The 20619-nt window shown below is 38.5% G+C and overlaps 1 protein-coding gene across 2 annotated transcripts in view; it reads left to right on the top strand.

Annotated features, from left to right (window-relative positions):
* GPR18 (G protein-coupled receptor 18) overlaps positions 1-18654 on the top strand; it is a 172930-nt gene extending 154276 nt beyond the window's left edge. The window contains exon 2 of one of the 2 annotated variants that reach the window (XM_044071306.1): positions 17443-18654. In XM_044071306.1, coding sequence (XP_043927241.1) covers positions 17472-18431 — 960 coding nt within the window. In that variant the 5' untranslated portion in view covers positions 17443-17471 and the 3' untranslated portion in view covers positions 18432-18654. The remainder of the gene's footprint in view (positions 1-17442) is intronic. The other variant, XM_044071305.1, reaches the window with a different exon arrangement.
* Positions 18655-20619: the final 1965 nt, after the last annotated feature.

Here is a 20619-nt window from a genome sequence, read left to right as displayed (position 1 = left end):
ATTGTCTGTAGAGATTTTGAGAGACTCTAGAAGAAAAAGGGCATGAAAGGCTTGAAGGGACAGAAGGAGAGCTCTCATCTCCTTGATGTTGATGTGGTCTGACCTCTGATGAATGGGCCAGAGACCCTGCACCTTGAGAAGACCAAAAAGAGCCCCCCATCCCATGTCTGAGGCATCTAAAAAAGTTTCTGAGAGGGGACTGGAGGCTGAAAAGAAAGTCCTCAGTAGAGACAGAGCTGATGGTTCCACCACTGAAGCTCTAGTCTGAGGCATGGAAGAACAGGGATTAGAAAGTCTAAAGGATGACTTTGTTGGATCCATACAGACTTTAGGAAAACTGTAGCTTCCTCATATTGAGTCTGGCTAGAGGAAGCATAGGAATGGTGGAAGCCATGAATCCCAGAGGTCTTAGAAACTCTCTGGCTGTAACTGAGACCTGAGGAAGAAAGGACTGAAAGAAGGCAATTAGAGCAAGAGCCTTGGGAGGTGGCAGGAAAGCCACCATGAGAATGATCTGGAGCCTGCAACCGAGAAAAACATGATCCTGAGAAGGAGTCAGAAAGGATTTCTGGAAATGTATTGTAAACTCTAGGCTTTGCAAGGGGCAAATAGCATAGGGAGGGTGGTGAAGCAAGGTCTGTGTAGAGGAAGCCTGAATGAGCAGGTTGTCCAGGTAAGGAAAGATTTGTATCCCCCTCATCCTGAAAAAGGCAATCACTTGAACGAGGCATTTGATGAAAACCATTGGGGCAGTATAAAGGCCAAAGGGCAAAGCAGAGAACTGAAAATGCAAGGAAGAAACAGAGAAACACAAATATTTCCTTAAACAGGGTATAAATAGGAATGTGAAGATAAGCATCCTTGAGATCCAGAGAGACCAGGAAACCTAAGGAAGAAGAAGAAGAAACAGAGTCTGAAGGGATAGCATCCACAAAGAAGGGATCTTCAGAAAGGTGTTGAGCTGGGAAAGGTCCCGAATGAGCCTCCAGGTGCCTTCTTTCCTGGCAACCAAAAACATTCTGGAATAAAACCTCCTCCCCTTCTGAGGAGAAGAGACTGTTTGGTTGGTGCCTTGAGATAAAAGGCCCTGAACTACATCTTGAAAAAAGGGCAGCTGTCCCTTTGGAGGTTGGAGAATGCCCAGACAAGGATGAAGGGATTTTCACACCATGAAGAATGCCTGACTGATGATGGACAGATCCCAAGAATCCTGAGTGATCCTTAACCAGTTGGGAGCAGACAAGGAGAGATGAAGAGACAAAGGAACCTGACTTAAGATGGATGGTCAGACAGAGCCTGACTTGTCTTGAAAAGGAGGCTTCTAAGTAGTAGGGACAAAATCTCCCGGGGAGGCTTCAAGGCCATGAGTGCATTAAACAACCCCTGTGCAAAATCCTGCCATTCAAGCTGGGGATCTTTATGAGCAGGGGAAATATGTTTAGTTTTCTGCTTCTTCTTTAAAAGGATATCAGCCCTAAAGACTTTAGGAAGTTCAGATCCTTGCTGACACTTAATCAATGTAGTGGGAATCTCATCCTGAACAAGAATCTGTAGAATGCCCCTCAGTCCCTCAGATATGATCAGCCGAGCTTCCCCCTCAACATCTACAATGGATGTCTGCAGAGCCTCCAAGGATGTGCAAGAAGCAGATCCATGCCGGCCTCCAATTCAGTCACAGCAGAGGAATCTGATGTAACAACCAGATGATCCTCCAGGCTTTCACCATTCTCGAGAGAGAAGTCCGGGTGAGGCGGTACAGCAGTTGAATCTGAACTAACTTTTTTGGTCTTCTTCTTGGTAGATGGCTGACTCTCAGGATGGGATGATTCCACCATCTCACACTGTGCCAACAACTTAAGATGTTGGATCTCCAGGTAGCTAGACAAAGAGGAAAGATGACTATAAAGAGTCTTAGGGACAAGCACTTGACAGAGCATGAAGTATAGTCGTGAGAAGCGCCGAAGCAAAATAGACACTGCTCGTGATGGTCCTTATGGGGAATATGTCTCCCGCACTGACATTTTGCCTTTCTGGATGACATGCAAACTCACAACCCAATAGAAAAAATAAGATAAAAAGAAACCCCCCAACAGGGGACTTATCTGAAAACAGCTTGGTATCCAACAAAAATGAAGGAGCATTCAGACCGAAGATCAAAGATGGTAATCAAACTGGCGGCAGAGAAGTTCTGAGATATGTACATCATATGTCATCTTTATGCACTACACTGTGAGCGGGATGCAAACGTGCTGTATAATGTCCTTGAAAACCTAAGGCTTTGGTATACTGGCCTGATGTTGGGCTACCCTTGGTAGGAGATCCCTTTAGTAAAGAATACTGCAACAGTGATGTGAAAGGACATCAGCTATTTTGGTATATTTGCAGGCTAGGAGAGCATTAATGCCTGTGCTTGAAATATTTGTATATATGTATGTATACCAACTCTGAGATCACACAACAGCGAGGAAAATGCAAATTCACTGACCTTATTGTACCACAGTCTTGCATGCAAAGCAGCCATCAGGCTGAAGATTTTTTGGCCTGAATGTGTTCATAAAGAGTTGAAAAAGTCAACAATTAAAAATTATTAGCATTCACAAGCCATATATAAAGTACTAGCATATCCTTAAGGGGTCATTTGCATATATCCCTTGGGTTTCCACTACAGGAGGTTTAAGGAATTACATAGTAGAAACTGTACCTTAGCTGAGTCTTTATTTTGCTGTTTTTACTGAATGTTTTTCCTGCATGACCTTTTTACCCTTTGCTTATATGTATTTCCCCACTGAACTATTCCTACTACCCAAACAAGCCTAGCTTTGCCCCAAACACAGAATTTCGCTTCTCCATTAATCCTGCACTATCAGACCTCTACCCCATCATTATAATGACATTACACAACACACAACCTCCACTAAACAGAAGCACATCACTACAACCTATACTACTGTATCACTATACACTTTCCACAACATCATTTCTTTAACATTCTTCCTTCCCATATACACGTTACTCTATGCTCATCCTGCTTCACTTAGTATAACAATGCATACTTTTCCACCATTACCAGACGTATTCCTTTTAATTCTGCCCCTTAACACAGCTTCATTGTGCACCTACTACATGTATCCATACATTACACTTTCCACATACAACCACTGCTTGGCACAGTACTCCATTACCTTGAACACAAAGAGGGATCACTGCTAGCCCCTGTAGCTGTCACCTCCCTCTGATATCCTGTACATAAAATTGAAATGTATCTGCTACTACCCTGCTGTAGCATTTCACTCACTATTGTATGTTCACTACTACACCTTCATTTTCTTATTAGCTGCCATCTTCCTTTGCATTATACACACACTCTCCCTCCCACTTCTAGCTTGCTAGACCTTGCATTACCACTCACTTTTCATGCCACAGCATCCATTTCAATTCTACCAGACATAACACTTGACACAACCCATAGCACATTTGTCATATCCAGTAATCACACAATACTACCTACATCCACCTGTTTAACCAGAAATACTTGCATGTCATGACCGATTTCCAAAAATTCACACTAAATCTAAAGTAAAATCAAAGCTATACTACTCTGACACCCATAAACTTACATCCTTACAGAAATACGAAGATATACACCCTAACCTTGGCCCAACTCAAACAGATACAATTAACATGACATCCCGTCCAAGTCTTACATCATGGTCTGATGTTACTCACAGCTCAAGACTCAAACTCTTAAACATTAACGTTAGGAGCATATGCAACAAGCCCCAAAGCATTCATTCATGTATTAACCTTAAGAGTACGCACAACAAGCTCCATGAAATTCATTCATTCCTGGATCTGCCTTAGGACCATGTGCAGCAGGCTCTGTGAGATTCATTCCTGGATTAACCTTAGTAGCATGTGCAACAAGCTCCATGACATTCTTTTCTGGATTAACCTTAGGAGCATGTGCAACAAGCCTCATGACATTCAATCCTGGATTAGCCTTAGGAGCATGTGCAACAAGCTTCATGACATTCATTCCTGGATTAACTTTAGGAGCATGTGCAACAAGATTCATGACATTCATTCCTGGATTAACCTTAGGAGCATGTGCAGCAAGCTTCATCACATTCATTCCTGGATTAATCTTAGGAGACTATTGGTTCATAGGAGATTACTAGGCTAATGGCTTAAAAACCTTTACAATCCTAGCCAATATTACCCAATTTTACTTGATATATGGTCCATACAGGGGCAAGAGGATGGAATAGCTTTGTGCATATACCTTTCAGTATTTTAGAGATTGTCTCTGTCCAAAAGGGACATAGGCGCTTGCCGAGGTGTGAAGTTGCAATTCCCCTTCTATTGACCCAAATCCATTTGAAGAGGGCCAGGGAAGGGCTCTGCTAAACATGAATGGAAAGCCTGGAGAGATATATCTGTCTCTCCAGCATGTTTTGTTTGAGTCACAGACCAGGTTTAGATCCATAGATATGGTGACCCATGTGCTGTTTGTCTTCTAGATGTGCAAAATCTCTTATAAGATCAGACAGAAAACAATGTTATCTCAATATACTGCAAAAAATAAAATAAAATCTAGGCAACAGTAAACAATCTCCTAAATCCAGACAAGGTATCCCAACCCAATCAATCTAGAACAAATCCCATTGAAAGCATAGCTTCTAAATTTGACATACATTTTAGGAAAGCAGCAAAGGTAATTCCATCAACCCTCTCAAGCCTACCTTTACAAAAGTATCTCAACAAGGCATTTTACTTTAATTTTGTATCACCCTTAAAAAATCATCTCAATCTAAACCAGCTACCTAAACAATGGATGAACTTCCAGCAGAATACATAAAAATTGCTTTGAATGCCCTAGCATGCCAGTCTCTTATGTTAATAAATAGTTCCGTACAGGAAGCAGGAGGAATGGGAAGCATCTAATCAGCTGCCACATGAAGATACTCTAGAGTCTTCAGTAGGAAACCAGCATAAAAGTTCAGTTGGAATTTTACAGCAAGAGAGGGAGCAGGAAATGATGGGTCTGGATGGACAGATGATAAAATCAGCAAGCAAAGGAAAGTAGTATTGCTGGAAGTAAATTCATCCTCAAGTCTTGGCGAGTACCTTCCAGAGGTGGACCCTTTTTTTTTTTTTTTTTGCAAAATCTCAACAAGATAATATAGCATAAAGCAGGTTAAAAATAGCTTGGTGTACAAGTCCCAGGATAAAAAAACGCCCAATTCTGGAGACATGGAAACAGCCCTACAATGGGGTTAGACCAGGCTCTTGGGGAGAATGTCACCCCCTCCCCGTTGTAGAAGGAAATAGTAGTCCACAAAAACTGATGGGCCAAAAACGAGCCATAAAGATGATAGAGTGGACTATTGAGGACAAGAAAGAAATTATGTATTGTTATTATTATGCAAGAAACCCAGAATTTCTGTATATAAGATATTCAAAAAGATTAGGAGAAAAATCAGTGGAAAGAAAATACTTGCACAAGAAAAACTGTCAATAGCTTCAAATGTAATTTTCTGTTCATGAATACAACAGATTCATGAAAAACATTACATAGACCAAGAAACGATGAGCCTTTTGGAAAAAAAGAAGTGACTGAGGAAGTGCAAACATATAAACAATGAAACCAAGAGATTTTTAAAAGGTATTAAAAGGTATAAAAATGAAACATGGACATGGAAAAGAAAGAGAGATCTGATATAGTGTAATATCCATGTAAAGGAGAAAGCCAAACTAATCAATACAAAAAAAGCAGCTCCAAAAATATTTGAAGAGAAATACAGGCAAAGGCACACAGATATGGAAAATTTCACAATATAAAAAATAAGATCACAAAGGGAGAACTCAGAACAGAAAATGAATAAAGTAAAAGTTAATTAAACAAATAGAAGCTGAAATGGAATACCTGCAAAGTGAAGGATTTAATATACAAAGTCTAATACAAATCATGTCACAGCATGATGAAACAATGAGCCCCCAAAATAATGAGAAACAGGTGGTGGGGGAAACATCTGAAGAAGCATATGGACATGAGAAAGAAAAAGAGATTTAATATGGTGCAATATTTATGCAAAGGGGAAAGCAAAACTAATCAATGCAAAAAGAGAAGCACCAAAACTATTTGAAGAGAAATACAAGCAAAGGCATTTGAATATGGAAATTTTTGCAATAGACAAAAATAAGAAAACAAAGGGGGAAAGTAGAAAAGAGGATCTGTAACTGAGAGTTAAAGAAATAGAAACTGAAGTTATGTTTTACCTGCAAAATGAAGGATTTAGTGGAGAAAATCCAACTCCGGTAAAGTCACAGCATGATACAACAGTGAGTCCCTAAATTAAGGAAAAACAGGTGGAACGGGAAGCATCTGATCAGTTGCCACATGAAATTACTCTGGAGCTTTCAGTAGAAAAACAGTACAAAAGTTCAGTTGGAGTTGCACAATAAGGGAAGGAACAGGAAACAGTGGCAACTCTGAAGCATTCAATCTTGTGTAGTGATAGGCCAATGAGTTCCTATATGAAAGAACAATGGGTGACGCAGGATGCAGCTGGAGAGAGTATGTCACAGGAATATGTTCTGGAACTTTCTGTAGAATGCCCTCAGAAAACGGAGAATAAAGAATATGCCTTCAGTTTAGAAGAAAAAGATCTAAGGGAAGAGTTGCTTGATACAATAGAGATGGATGTACATATTAAGATGAATGAAAGAAATAAGATTACAGGGTACTTACGTATTATTGCAACCAGATTTTCGTGGTTGTGGTAATACGCTTCCCGATGTGTTAATGGTACCAATAATATATACCAAATGATCCAGGCAACATTTTATTTCACAAAACACTTAGTTTAGGTAGGAATATCACTGTACCATTTGAGAAATTAATCTTTTAGTTAGGGTATGCCATTTACCGACACTACTGTCAACTTCTCAGTACATGACTAGCGTAGTACCACCTGTCATCATCATGTAATAACACTACTTTCACCCTCCGTTATACCACTAACTTTGGAAGTCTGTTCATACAGTTTCATACATTATAGTTTTTATAGTACTTGAAGGTATGTTTTAAAGTTTAAGAAAAATAAATAATTTACCAAAAACATTTCCATCTCTTCGTTTTTTTATCTTTTGAAAATATCCTAACACATACAATAATCCTTTCGGCAGTATGACAGCAGTCCAACCAAGCATTTCCAGGTCTCTGCATTTTTCTGTTCTGTAGTACGACAGCAGTCCAACCAATTGTAAAGCATGCATAACAGGAATTCATTTTTCACATTTGCTTACCCTACGAAATTTAGGACAAACCAACTTGTACCCAGTAAAGATGTAACATAACAGAAAATACTAACTCCCACACTCCCTTTTCAGGCCAACAAGCATATTATCGCAGCCATGAAAATCTGGTTGCAATAATACACAAGTACCGATTACAGAAAGTCAGTAAGACCCAAAATGTTAGAAGTTTTATAAAACAAATGAACACAGCAATCAAGACTATTAACAAAAATTCACTTGATATAACAGAAGTAAATAGGATATATTACTGTGAAGCAAAATTAAAAACAGGTAAAGTTGTACCACAAAACCACAAGGCAATAAGGAAAAGGGAATAAATCAAATGCCATCATGGAAGTATCATGGAAGTATCGAATAGAGAAAACTATAAAGCAGTTAAAAAAAGAAGTGCCACTGTTAGAAAAGTATAGATGAAGAAACAGATCAACAAAAATACTTAGAAAGATAGACGTGATAAAAAGAAATGTGCAATATTAGAACAGACCAGGACCTATCATGGACTGTTGCAAATAATAAACTAAAGATATCAGCACAGGCAGAAAACCTTGGAAGATATGCAGTTAAATATAAAGGAAAAGTACAAAGTAAGCAATCCTTTGATGATCCAAAAAAGTTTTATAGAGAATTGGAAAACAAAGCAAAAAGATTAGAAACACTACCAAAAAGAAGAACTAGACACATTTTGGAGAAATTTCTGTGAAGACCCTGTGGAACATAACAAAACCACTGAATGGATAGAAGAAGTAAAAGAAACAGTAAGTAGTTCAAATATACAGAATATGAAATGGGATGAAGTAATGGCCAGAAAAATTGAAACAAAATTAAGAAAAGCTCCTAAATGGAAAATCCCAGGCCCAGATACAGTACCTAACTCTTGGCTAAAAGTATTAACATTGATATACAAAGATTTAACCCTGAGTAAGAATTACTTATATGCAAACCCAGAACACACAACCTGGTTAACAACAGAAAAATTATACTTCTCTTTAAGAGTGAACCTGCAAGTTATCTTAAAAAATATAGACCAATAACTTGTCTTCTGATGATGTACAAACTATATACTGGAATTAATGCCACCAGACTTTATAAACTATATACTGAAATTAATGCCACCAGACTTTATAGTCATTTAGAAGAAAACTGATTCATGGCAATAGAACAAAGGGGTAACAAAATAAAATCGTATTGAACAAAGGATCATTTGTTGTAAAATAAAGTTATAATGAAGAATTGTAAAAAAGAGGAAGACTCTAAGTATGGCATGGATAGATTACAAAAAAATATTTGACAGCATCCCACATTCATGGATATAGGAGTGTTTACAGATGTATAAGGTACACCCTGCATTGATCGATTACATTACAGTGACCATGAAAAGTGACAAACCACTTTGCAGCTAAGCCATGATAAAGGACAAATTATTATCCCAGGAATAAAAATTCAAAGAGGGTGACTCTCTGTCACTGCTGCTCCTTTGTCTTGCACTTACCCCATTAAGCTGTCTACTTAACAGATTAGATCATGGTTATAATGTGACTCCTAGACAACAGCAATGTGTAAAGACTTCTCATCTTCTTTTTGTGGGTGATTTAAAACTGTATAGTTTATCAGATGAGGAGCTGAAAGCATGACTGGAAGTGATCAAAACTTTTTCAGATGATATAAGAATGTCATTTGGTCTTGATAAATGTGGAAAAAGCAACATTTAGAGTGAAGCTGAAGAACCAAGAAAATATCAGTCTGGGACAGGAATGTGATTTAAAGGAACTTGAGCAGGAGGGAGTGTATACATATTTGGGAACTGATGAAGGATCAGAAATAAAACATGAACAAAAGTGAACAAAACTCAGTAAAGGATATAGAAGACTGAAATTAATACTGAAAACAGCCTTGACACCTAGGAACAAAGTCCAAGCTTTAAACCAAATTGTTCTTCCTGTTCTAAATTTCAGTTTTGAGGTGATTGACTGGCCCCAAAAGGTATTGGACTAGTTTGGTAGGAAATAAAGAAAAATGCTTATCAATTGATGTATAAAAATCAGTGCATACCAAGATTATATATCCCCCATTCTGAAGGAAGTACGGGCCTCCTCGAAACTGATTACATGCATAGATTTGCAATCATAGGATTGCATCCACATCTGCTGACCTCATCAGATCCAAACAGGGAATGCTTTGAAACATGAGAGAACAAATCTAAGATGACTTCTCTGCTTGGTTTAACAGAAGCATGTTGGTGTCAAACATGAATGGAAACTAAACCAAAAGTAGACAAAAATCAGGCAGCAACTGAATGTGCCAAAAAAACAAAATAAAGTATATAAGGAGAAGGATCAGACAAGTAGGCAAGAAATATGGAAAAGGCAAAAATGGGTCTATGGTTAATCGTCAAAGGCAATATCCAATGAACAGCTTTTAAGCAAGACTAATCATCGAATGTGCTCTTTGTTGTATAGTCTGATCATCATAAATCAATTCATTGAATACTCATAGTTGTCCATCTTCAGTAGAGGATAGCAAACCTGCCCTTTCCCCACCATAGTGCGATTTCAGAGTTATTATATATAATTAGCGGGGGTGTGGGGGTGCAACCTCCCACATAACAAATGTCCGATGTCAATCTAATCTTCCTGTTGTGCTACTTCCTTGTAGATGGCCAACTATGAGTATTCGATGAATGGATTTATGATGATGGGCCTATACTATAAAAAGCACATTCAATGGTTAGTATTCTCTTAAAAGCTGTTTGATGGAAATTGTCTTCAATGATTAACCATAACCCCAGCAAAAATATAGTTGCAAGTACAGAGAACTCCTAGAACAACCTCATGTCGATCAGGATCTGATGCAGGAATGGTTAAGGAGAGGTGAATTTAAACCAAAAGATGAAAGGTTAATATTAGCAGCCCAGGATAGTCAACTGTGTACACATTGGTTTATAAAGTCTATTGAACATGTGGAAGAAACAGACAAATGCAGGTTCTGTGAAACAGATTTGGAAACAGTCGCTTATCTTGTTGCTGGGTCTGATACACTAATGGCAGAGGGCCTGTATACTGAAAGGCATAATAATGTGGCAAGACTGTTTCACTGGGGATTATGCAAACATTGTAATATTGAAGTAACTGAGAAGCATTAGAAACATGAGCCACAAAGCATTATACAAAATGAAGCTTATACCACATGGGATCACCCATTACCAACAGTTCAAAAAATAGATGCGAGAAAACCAGATATAGTAGTCCATGAAAAGAAGACAAAAGTAGCATTGATCACTGAAACTATTATACCCAGTGATTATAGTGTCTTATGTACAGAGAGACAAAAGTCATAAAATACCAGACTTGCAGACAGAAACAAGGGTACTGTGAAAAAAGGCCACACAATAGTAGTAGAAGAAATGGGTCACATAAAAAATAATTTACAGTCTTATTTAGATATGCTACCGATACATGTAACTCAGTATGAACTGCAGAAGGAGTCAATTGTAGGCACATTGTGGGTGCTGTGAAGAACACTTTTGGCTAACATCAAAGATTGAAATAATACTAATTTCATGAACTTTAATCATACTTTGACTTAGGAATGGGGTCCATTCCCGTCATGATATTAGAAACCCAAAAGACTTGCAGAAATTAAAAAAGATGAGAAGCCTATGTCCCAGATATCTGAAAGCAGTCCTATATCTTGTCCCTTCACAATGGAAGCCACTCCACTGACTTAACTAACTTCAGGCCCATTGATAGTCTGCCTTCCCTTTCCAACATTATTGAAAAATATGTTCGCACACAACTTCTCCAATATTTCTCGCACAATAGTCTTCTCTCTCTCCAGTGCAATATGGTTTCAGACTCAGCCATAGTACAAACACTGCCCTACTTAGCTTCCTTGTTTCCACTAACCACTGTAGAAACAAAGGTAACCTAGTTCACATAATTCCTAGATACAACCAAGACTCATCAAAAACTATCACACAAATTCTTACATTTGGGTCTCTACCGCCACCATTGCCTGGTTCCAAAGCTCTCTATCCAGCAGATGTCAATCAGTAAAATGGAATAGTAAGTACTGCTTCTTACCTGCCAATGTTGGAGTGGGCAGAGATGAATTTGTAGCTCCCCTTTGGTTTAAAATGTTTATAAATGACATTTCCATTACTGCCAGACAGGCATCTGTAATCCAGTATGCTGATGATTCCATATTGGTCTGTTCTGCTCCAACCTTGCAAGAACTGTATGTCATGACTCTACAATCTTTCTCATCAGTAGAACTTTGTCTGGATAACTCTCAATTGCAATTGAATCCTCTCCTCCCACAAAAATAAATAAATAAATAAATAAGTAAATAGATAATCTTGTTCACTCCAAAGACATATTCCAACAAACAAAAGTCTTTCACCATATCAACCAATGGTGCTATGACTGAACTAGTTAACCACACAAAAATACTGAGAGTCAGTTATTTATTTCTTTTTATTTGACATTTGATTACTGGAATGTCCAAGCGTGCATGAATCCCATTTTCAGTGGAAGCCGAAAAACTCCATAAGACATAATACAAATTGTATACATCTGATCTTGGAAACATGCAAGTACTAAAAGAAGTTGCAATGTTGTTGTGTCTTTCGGCTTTTCCCGGTTAGGGGTCGCCACAGCGGAACTCCGGTCTGCCAATGATTGGCAGTAGATTTTTATGTGCCGAGTTGCCAGCTCTGATGCACAACCTTCAACGAAGGTATGCCCATTCACGCATGTCTTCACACAGAAGACACTTTAGCTGAGAATCGAACAGGACAACATCTTACTGTGAGGCGACAACACTACCGCAGCACCACCACCGCAGTTACTAAAAGAAGTTGCAATAAATTATACAAATGAAATCACTAGACAGGCAACACACACACACACACACACACAGACACACACACACACACACACACACACACACACACACACACACACACACACACATTATATATAGATATATAAGTTCCCTATTAAACAAACAAACATTCGAAATTTCAAACGCCACTTTATTGACAGCTTATTGTTGAACAGGCCAAATCCCGAAGACACAGAACTGCAATTTTTTTCCTAGGGAAAAAAAATCACTGTGCCAGTTTTGGGACTTTTCCATTTCCTCCACTGTGGTGTGATCTTGGAGTTGGTATATTTAAGTGGGGGGTGTGGGGGGCAAAGCCCCCCCCACTTTATTTTGTGTTTTGTTTTTTCTTTTTGTTTGTGGACCAGCAATTCTTTTCCTTAGAAAAAAATTGCTGTTCCGTCTGTCCAGGATTTGGATGTTACAACATTTAGTTCTTGATAAAGCAGAGTTTGAAATTTCGAATGTTCATTTATTTAATAGGGAAGCGATATATAGATAGATATAGATATATATCAAATTATAGGCTAAGAAAGATGGAAATCTAAAATCTGATCTCAATTTCTAGTCTGCCCATTAAAGAAATACTAAAAACAAGGCTTATGTACAGAGTCAAGCCTTTCCTTTCAGATAGTGGCAGGAAAGTAACAGCTTCAGCCTGCTTGCTCCCAAATCTTCCCTACGCATCTCCTGCTTTCACAAATGTACAGGTCACTCAAACAGCAAAGCTTAACAATGTTACAACAAAACAGCAACATTTCCAACCAACACATCAAACAAATTGCATCACTGCCCAGCCCTAAAACATCTTAACTGGATGCAACTGCCGCAGTACCTTACATACTTCCACTTATAATAGGCCACAACATGTCATATCATCTCGAAAATTGTTCCTCTCTAAAAAAAAAACCTTCCAAAGTGGTACTGTCCTAATAGGCAACTATGTGGCAAAGACAGTTCCTAGTCTCTGCTGTCAAATTTCACAATATTGCTGCAGATAACTTGTACTCTAACTTTGTATAAAAACGGTGGACCTCAATTCTGGTAACCATCAGAGAGTTAGAAAACCTTCAGTTCTTTAAAACGCAGCTGAAGTTGCATCTCAGAGACATGGCTTTGTTACTTCTATTCTGCCCTATGATAAGCTGACAAACAAATACTCAGCAAACATCCACCCTTCCACCTCTGTTTCCATCTTTCATGTTAGCAATGTCTGCCTACCATATTACTGGCAAAAATGTCTTTGTTACTCTCACTATTAACAAGCATCTCTCTCTGCTGAACATCAGACCCATTCCTCTTTATCTAGTTTAACCTTTACTCTTCTCTTTTATTGTACTTTCTTTTCTTCTTTCCCTCTCCATGTCTTTCTTCTCACCTGCCTCAAACTTTGCCTTCTTTCCTTGATCTTAACTTGTTCTTTTCCCATTTTTAACTCATTTTTACCTTTAGTTCTATATCTCCCTTCACTGTGTAATATACTAATATTTTTCCTTGCTTTTCTTCTTTTTATATACTACTTCTGTCTAAATGTCAATAAATAAAAAATAAATAAATAAAATCTCAAAACACTTCATTATCCTTACACACACACACACACACACACACACACACACACACACACACACACACACACACACATACATTATCCTCACTCTGTATTTTTCACACACACACACACACACACACACACACACACACACACACACACACACACATCATTATCCTCACTCTTTATTTTTCACACACACACACACACACACACACACACACACACACACACACACACACACACACACACACACAAATACACACACATCATTATCCTCACTCTGTATTTTTCACACACACACACACACACACACACACACACACACACACACACACACACACACACAAACAAATACACATACATCATTATCCTCACTCTGTATTTTTCACACACACACACAAACACACACACACATTATCCTCACTCTGTATTTTCACACACACACACACACACACACACACACACACACACACACACACACACACACACACACACACACACATCATTATCCTCACTCTGTATTTTTCACACACACACACACACAAACACACACACACACATTATCCTCACTCTGTATTTTTCACACACACACACACACACACACACACACACACACACACACACCATTATCCTCACTCTGTATTTTTCACACACACACACACACAAACACACACACACATTATCCTCACTCTGTATTTTTCACACACACACACACACACACACACACACACACACACACACACACACACACACACACACACACACATTATCCTCACTGTATTTTTCTGCAACTCAAATACATCCTTCTTTACTGCTTACAATACTACCTGGTCTGAACAGAGTAATGAGCTTTTGTTCCATTATCCTGAAGTATATGGATACACTAAGCTGAAAAGCTTTTCTGCTGCACACAATACACATTAGTTTTTTTCTTTTTTTTTTGTTATTGATAAATGAACTTAACATTTGTTAAATATTTGCCTACAGTTTCAAATAGCTATGTGTACACATTTTATTATTCTGTTATTGTTATTATTGATAGTGCACTGGGGCTTTTCTCTCTGGGTCTCCACTGAAAAGGAATTGTTTGTTTCCCAGTCAAACTTTCCTAGTAAATAAATTAATAAATGAATAAATATGTTTGCTCTTTCAGTCTGTAACCCTTGCCTTATCCTGAAAAATGTCCATGAGATCAGTGTTCTACCCCAGTTAACAAGGAAGAAAAAATGGATGGATAGATAGATTAGATAGATAGATAGATAGATAGATAGATAGATAGATAGATAGATAGATAGATAGATAGATAGACTACCTTCCAAAATACAGCCCCACCAGGTGTATTTTATTTTATTTTACATTGGATTATTAGGGTGGTACACTAATCACAACTGATCATTTGCAGGCACTGCCTAGGAAAAATAATTCACATAGAATAGAACACAGAGGCAGTAAGCTGTACGTATCAAAAATGGAACAGAAAGTAACACTATATAACAAAAACTGTACGTTGGCAATTAACAGATGTAGCAACAATTATGTGAGAAATCCAAATTTTGCAATTTACAAGACTGTATTTCAGGTTTACATCATGGTGTAAATGCTTTGGGGTAGTAAGAGTCGGGGCAAAGGATGGTGGTAGGAGTTAGGAGATGTTAGTAGTTAGAGAGAGTAGTAATGCTAGCGATTGAGAGACCCTTATGTGATGTGGCCTGCTGTGTAACAAGTACAGTTTGATTTGCTGTGGAAACATGGCTGGATCCAACAGAAGGTGACCTGGGTAGCTGCCTGGGGTCAGGTGTTCTCTGGCATTATATAAATTAAATGTTTACATAACTTATGTTTTGGATAAAAAATACTTCCTCCAACAACAATTATATATGTTACATCAGTTTGAAACATGAGGCACAGAAACTATAGTACATCAAAACTATAAAAAGTATATAGTAATAAAAAATACAAACAATTTAACAGATAGCTATTCTCTAAGTGTAGTAATGCTTTCCAGAGTGTGCGCTACTGGGAAATAATACCCTTGCAGGGGTGTAGAGCCTGTCCACCTACAAACAAACCCTCAACCAGCCATTATTGCTTGCATGTCAAACTGTCATCTGTTCTAAATACCTGACAGTAGGATGCAAACAGCATAACAGGACAGTACACCAACTTGTAATTGTTCTTGCAATCCTGACAAATGGTTTGTTTGGCACTGAGATTTTACCTGTTGTGGCATTTGTTTTGGATAGATTGAGGCAAAGTGCTGAAGGAAGTGCTAAACATTATGGAGCGAATGGCAATGAGTGTGATAGGTGTACCACAGTCCATGAAGTTACTTTTGCCACAGGCAGAATCCTGATATATTGTGTCTGTGTGCTAAAACTGGTGCATTATAGTGCTGAATACTTAAAGACGATTTCCTCAGTATGTCGTTTATATGTAGACAATGGTATACTGCCATGGAGTAAACAGTGAAGCACTGAAAGGACATTCTTGAAATCTCACAGATGGCACAGTAATCAGACTACAGTGGTCATGATCATCAGCATATGTCAAATAAATAAAATATCCAAACCAGTATGAAAGCAAACCACAAGCCATCTCTGATACTTAAACATGGCTACTCAGTGTGCTCAACAAGGAATAATGGCATGTGTGTGTGTGTGTGTGTGTGTGTGTGTGTGTGTGTGTGTGTGTGTGTGTGTGTGTGTGTGTGTGTGTGTGTGTGTGTGTGTGTGTGTGTGTGTGTGTGTGTGTGTGTGTGTGTGTGTGTGTGTGTGTGTGTGTGTGTGTGTGTGTGTGTGTGTGTGTTTCATAAGGGACAAGTGCTGAAAGGCAACTTGGTATGCTGTACAATAGAGGTATATTTCAGAATGAAAGGAAGAAATACTTGTTTATAAAACAGTGTTCAGCTTTGGAGCAGATTAATTAGCTGAGATGATGTTGAGAAACATAGCACTATGATCCAAGAAAGTACGCTGTAACAACAAGTAATGTTAACCAGGAGGAAGGGAGAAGGGCTAACTAACCTCTGTTCACCACAGGTACCTCACAGCAGGAATGCCAGCAGTTTACTTGTTGTCACATTTCTCTTACTTTTTTCTAAGTATTAGAATAAGGCTCCTCATGGAACCATTTCTATTCTTATATGCCAGTATTCTACATAATTAATCATCAAGTATATTCTGGGATGAATGTTAGAAACCTCGATTGCAACACCCACGTCAGGTTTATTAAGAAACATTGATATTATAGCCCTATTTACAATATCTCTTTTAATTCAAGTTTACTCAAGTATAATAACCATTTCTGGTAATGGTTAACTACTGTAATTTAAACCCGTAGTCAGGGCATTAAATGATGGGGACATGACCACAGATGTAAGTCATTCTTTAGTTTTGGGTCTCCATCCTAATGTTCAATGCATGAATTAAGAGCGCAAAACCAAAAAAACAAGATATTTCATCTGGTTTAGGCTAAGCTGTATTAATAAACTCAGTGTAACAAAATGTCAAACTAACCTTACCCTATTTCTGTTCATATTGTGAGTTTAGTACACCTCATCTGCATGTTAAAGGCACCATGTTTATCGTGTCGACTCATCTGTGTGCTTTGTAGAATTATGTTGCAGTTCCTTTAAATGTTTATGCACTGTACTAAAATTTTCAATCTCTGATTTTCATTTTCTTTCTTAGGGTATGTTTTGCAAAACTGACGAAAGAAAATGAGCTTGGTAGAGCCTGATGAGTACCGAATTGCAGCGCTTGTGTTTTACAGTTTTGTATTTTCCATTGGACTTATTGTTAATGCGACTGCTCTATGGGTTTTCAGCTGTACTACAAAGAAACGAACCTCAGTGACTGTTTACATGATGAATGTGGCTTTAATTGATCTCCTTTTTATATTGCTTATGCCATTTCGACTGATTTACTATGGAAAGAATTCTTGGCCCTTTGGAGATATTTTCTGTCGCATAAACAGCGCCTTTTCAGTGTTTTATCCATGCACTTCCCTTTGGCTATTTGCTGTCATTAGCACTGATAGATACATGGCGATTGTTCAGCCTAAACATGCCAAAGAACTGAAGAATATAAGCAAAGCTGTGATGTCCTGTATTGCCATTTGGGTTATATCTAGTGGATGGACAATCCCAGTGCTGTTTTTGAACAGTGATCCTGATAAAAACTCCAACTTCACCACCTGCCTGAAAATGCATGACATTACCCATCTTAAAGAAATAAACTTACTCAACTATGCCCGCCTAATACTCTTCTTCCTTGTTCCCATGACTATCATGATTGTGTGCTATGTTGTGATAATCCACAGTCTAATCCATGGCAAGAATTCAAAACTGAAGCCCAAAGTTAAGGAAAAGTCGATAAAAATCATTGTGACTTTAATCATCCAGATACTTTTCTGTTTTGTTCCTTTCCATGTTTGTTTTACTTTCCTGCTGCTCTATAATACTCAGCAGTTTTACAACCCCTGGGCAGCTTTTACCACAATGCTGATGAACCTCAGTACCTGCTTGGATATAATCTTGTACTATATTGTATCCAAGCAGTTCCAGGACCGAGTGATAAGTGTCATTCTCTACCGCAACTATCTACGAAGTGTGCGAAGGAAAAGTTTATACTCTGCCAGCCAGCGGTCACTCAGCAACATAAACAGTGCAATTATATGAACCTCTATATATGCTAGATAAATGAATTGAACTGCAAACTGTTAATGGCCTGTAAATAATGCGCACTGATGATTCTACTGCTATGTGCACATGGTAGGCCATAAAGTGAATTATGTAATTCACTACTGTGTGATGAATTAACAAAAAAATAAAGACTGGGTTAAAACTGGGGTTTGTACTAAATACTATGTTAAGTACTTGAAATCATCATAAAATTGTGTTAAATGCTGTGATTGTCCCTACTCCATAAATACTTGAAATCATCATATAAAATGTATGAGTTAAACATAGTGATTGCACCTGCTCCACAAATGCAATTTGGGTATACTAACGTTTTGTATAAAAATCATATTGCTCTGAGGGTCCATGTTCTATACTGATGAGCCTGGCCAAAAGCATTTTGCCCTGGGAATTGCAAGATAGTGGGATGGCCCAGGGTACTTAATTGCTATGCTGATGTCAGTCAGACAGTACAGTGAGTGAAGTAGGCTGATGTATGCATGCAAGTAAGTCCTTATAAACTGTGCTGGTAAGACATGATGGAGGTAGATGAAATAATCCTCCTTTCCTTTAAGTATGGTGAAGTGGCAGCTTATGTGATCTACTATCATTTGACTAACCACATGTGTAGCTATTGCTGGGTGTACCCTTTAAAGCAGGGAGCTACATACTTTGCACTAACCACACTAATTGACAAGGTTATCAGATAACACAATCTTATTTTAAAATAATACACTCTTTTTTTTTACTTGCTTGCATTTCATATTTAAAACAACTACATGTGCAATATATCAGTTAATAGAGAAAAACAGAATGAGATCCAAACTAACAGCATTATAATGGAGTGCAGTAGTCCATGATAAGGTTTAGTGTAGTAAGCTGCAAATCCTAGGTTTGAATCTCATGCACTCTTCTATTTGCATACTCATTATCCCTGATCATTTTTTTAATTACTTTGAGTTCGCAGTTTTCTTGAGGTAAAATGATCTCCGGCCGCATTACACATACGTGCTTACTAAAATGAAATTAAGTCAAATTCAAAATCAAAGATTTAAAGGACTATAACAATGATCTAGTGGTAGTCTGAAGAACTGGGCTGTTTGTCTGCAGTGCTCATTGCAATCCAAAAGTCTATGAACTGGGGAACTTCCTGAAGCAGCTATATTTGTATAAGTTCCATGTCTCCCAGTAAAACTGGAGCAAAGCAAAGCTCTCTTCACCCAAGACTGGACTAGACAGTCAAGAGGAGAAGGTAAACACTTGCACCACACAACACTCATCACATAGTCCCTCAAAACCTACACCACCAAAGCACACATAGAAACACAAAACACACATCTACATTCGCGGAGGCTCTCAATAAAAATCTGCCCAAGCAACAGAGACCTCCAAAGCAGAAACGCAAACAACCTCCACCCCCCCAACACAACCCAAATGACACATAGCCCACAAACTCAGTGTGCCACTCAACCACAGCCCATAAGGCATAACAACATACCCAAAACTCTAGTCATAGGTGACTCTATAGTCAGGCACACTGATGCTCCACTCACCAGGCTAAACAAGGAGAAAGTTAGTGTCAGCTGCCTGTTGGGTGCCAGGATCTGCCACATAACGCACGCACGCACTCAGTTCACTCCACAACAAGTACAAATATGACTCTGTCATTGTACATGTTGGTGTGAATGACCTAAGACGTACCTCCCTGGACTACATGAAAAGAGACATGGAGGAGCTCTCCGATCTTGTATCCCAGGCAGGTATGACCCTAGCCCTGGGTAACATTCTGTCATCACCCAGAATTATATCACAGTACAAGGACAAAATTATTGACTTTAACAATTGGCTAAGCTTCTGGTGTCATTCTAAGGGGATCCAGAATATGTCTGCATGGGATGACATGATCGACAGACCACAATACTTTGCCAGAGATGGCCTGCACCTGTCGCCCTTGGGATTCCGGATACTGGTTAAGGCTCTTGCCACCCCTATAGTGCCTTTTTTAGACAAGGTTCAAATGACAAATTCACTACCGTAACAGGTACAAGCAAGCAAAATCTGAGGGTAATGCTACTCAATGCTAGATGTCTAAACCTCAAAATGCACTCACTCGGGGCACTCCTTAAAATGGAGAACATCGGCATCTGTGCAGTGACAGAGACCTGGTTCAACGCTCCAGACAGCACAC

Source organism: Protopterus annectens, chromosome 5.part0 (genome assembly GCF_019279795.1).
Source record: "Protopterus annectens isolate FY-2018-M chromosome 5.part0, PAN1.0, whole genome shotgun sequence".
Taxonomy (NCBI): domain Eukaryota; kingdom Metazoa; phylum Chordata; order Ceratodontiformes; family Protopteridae; genus Protopterus; species Protopterus annectens.
This window is presented reverse-complemented; position numbering and strand designations above follow the sequence as displayed.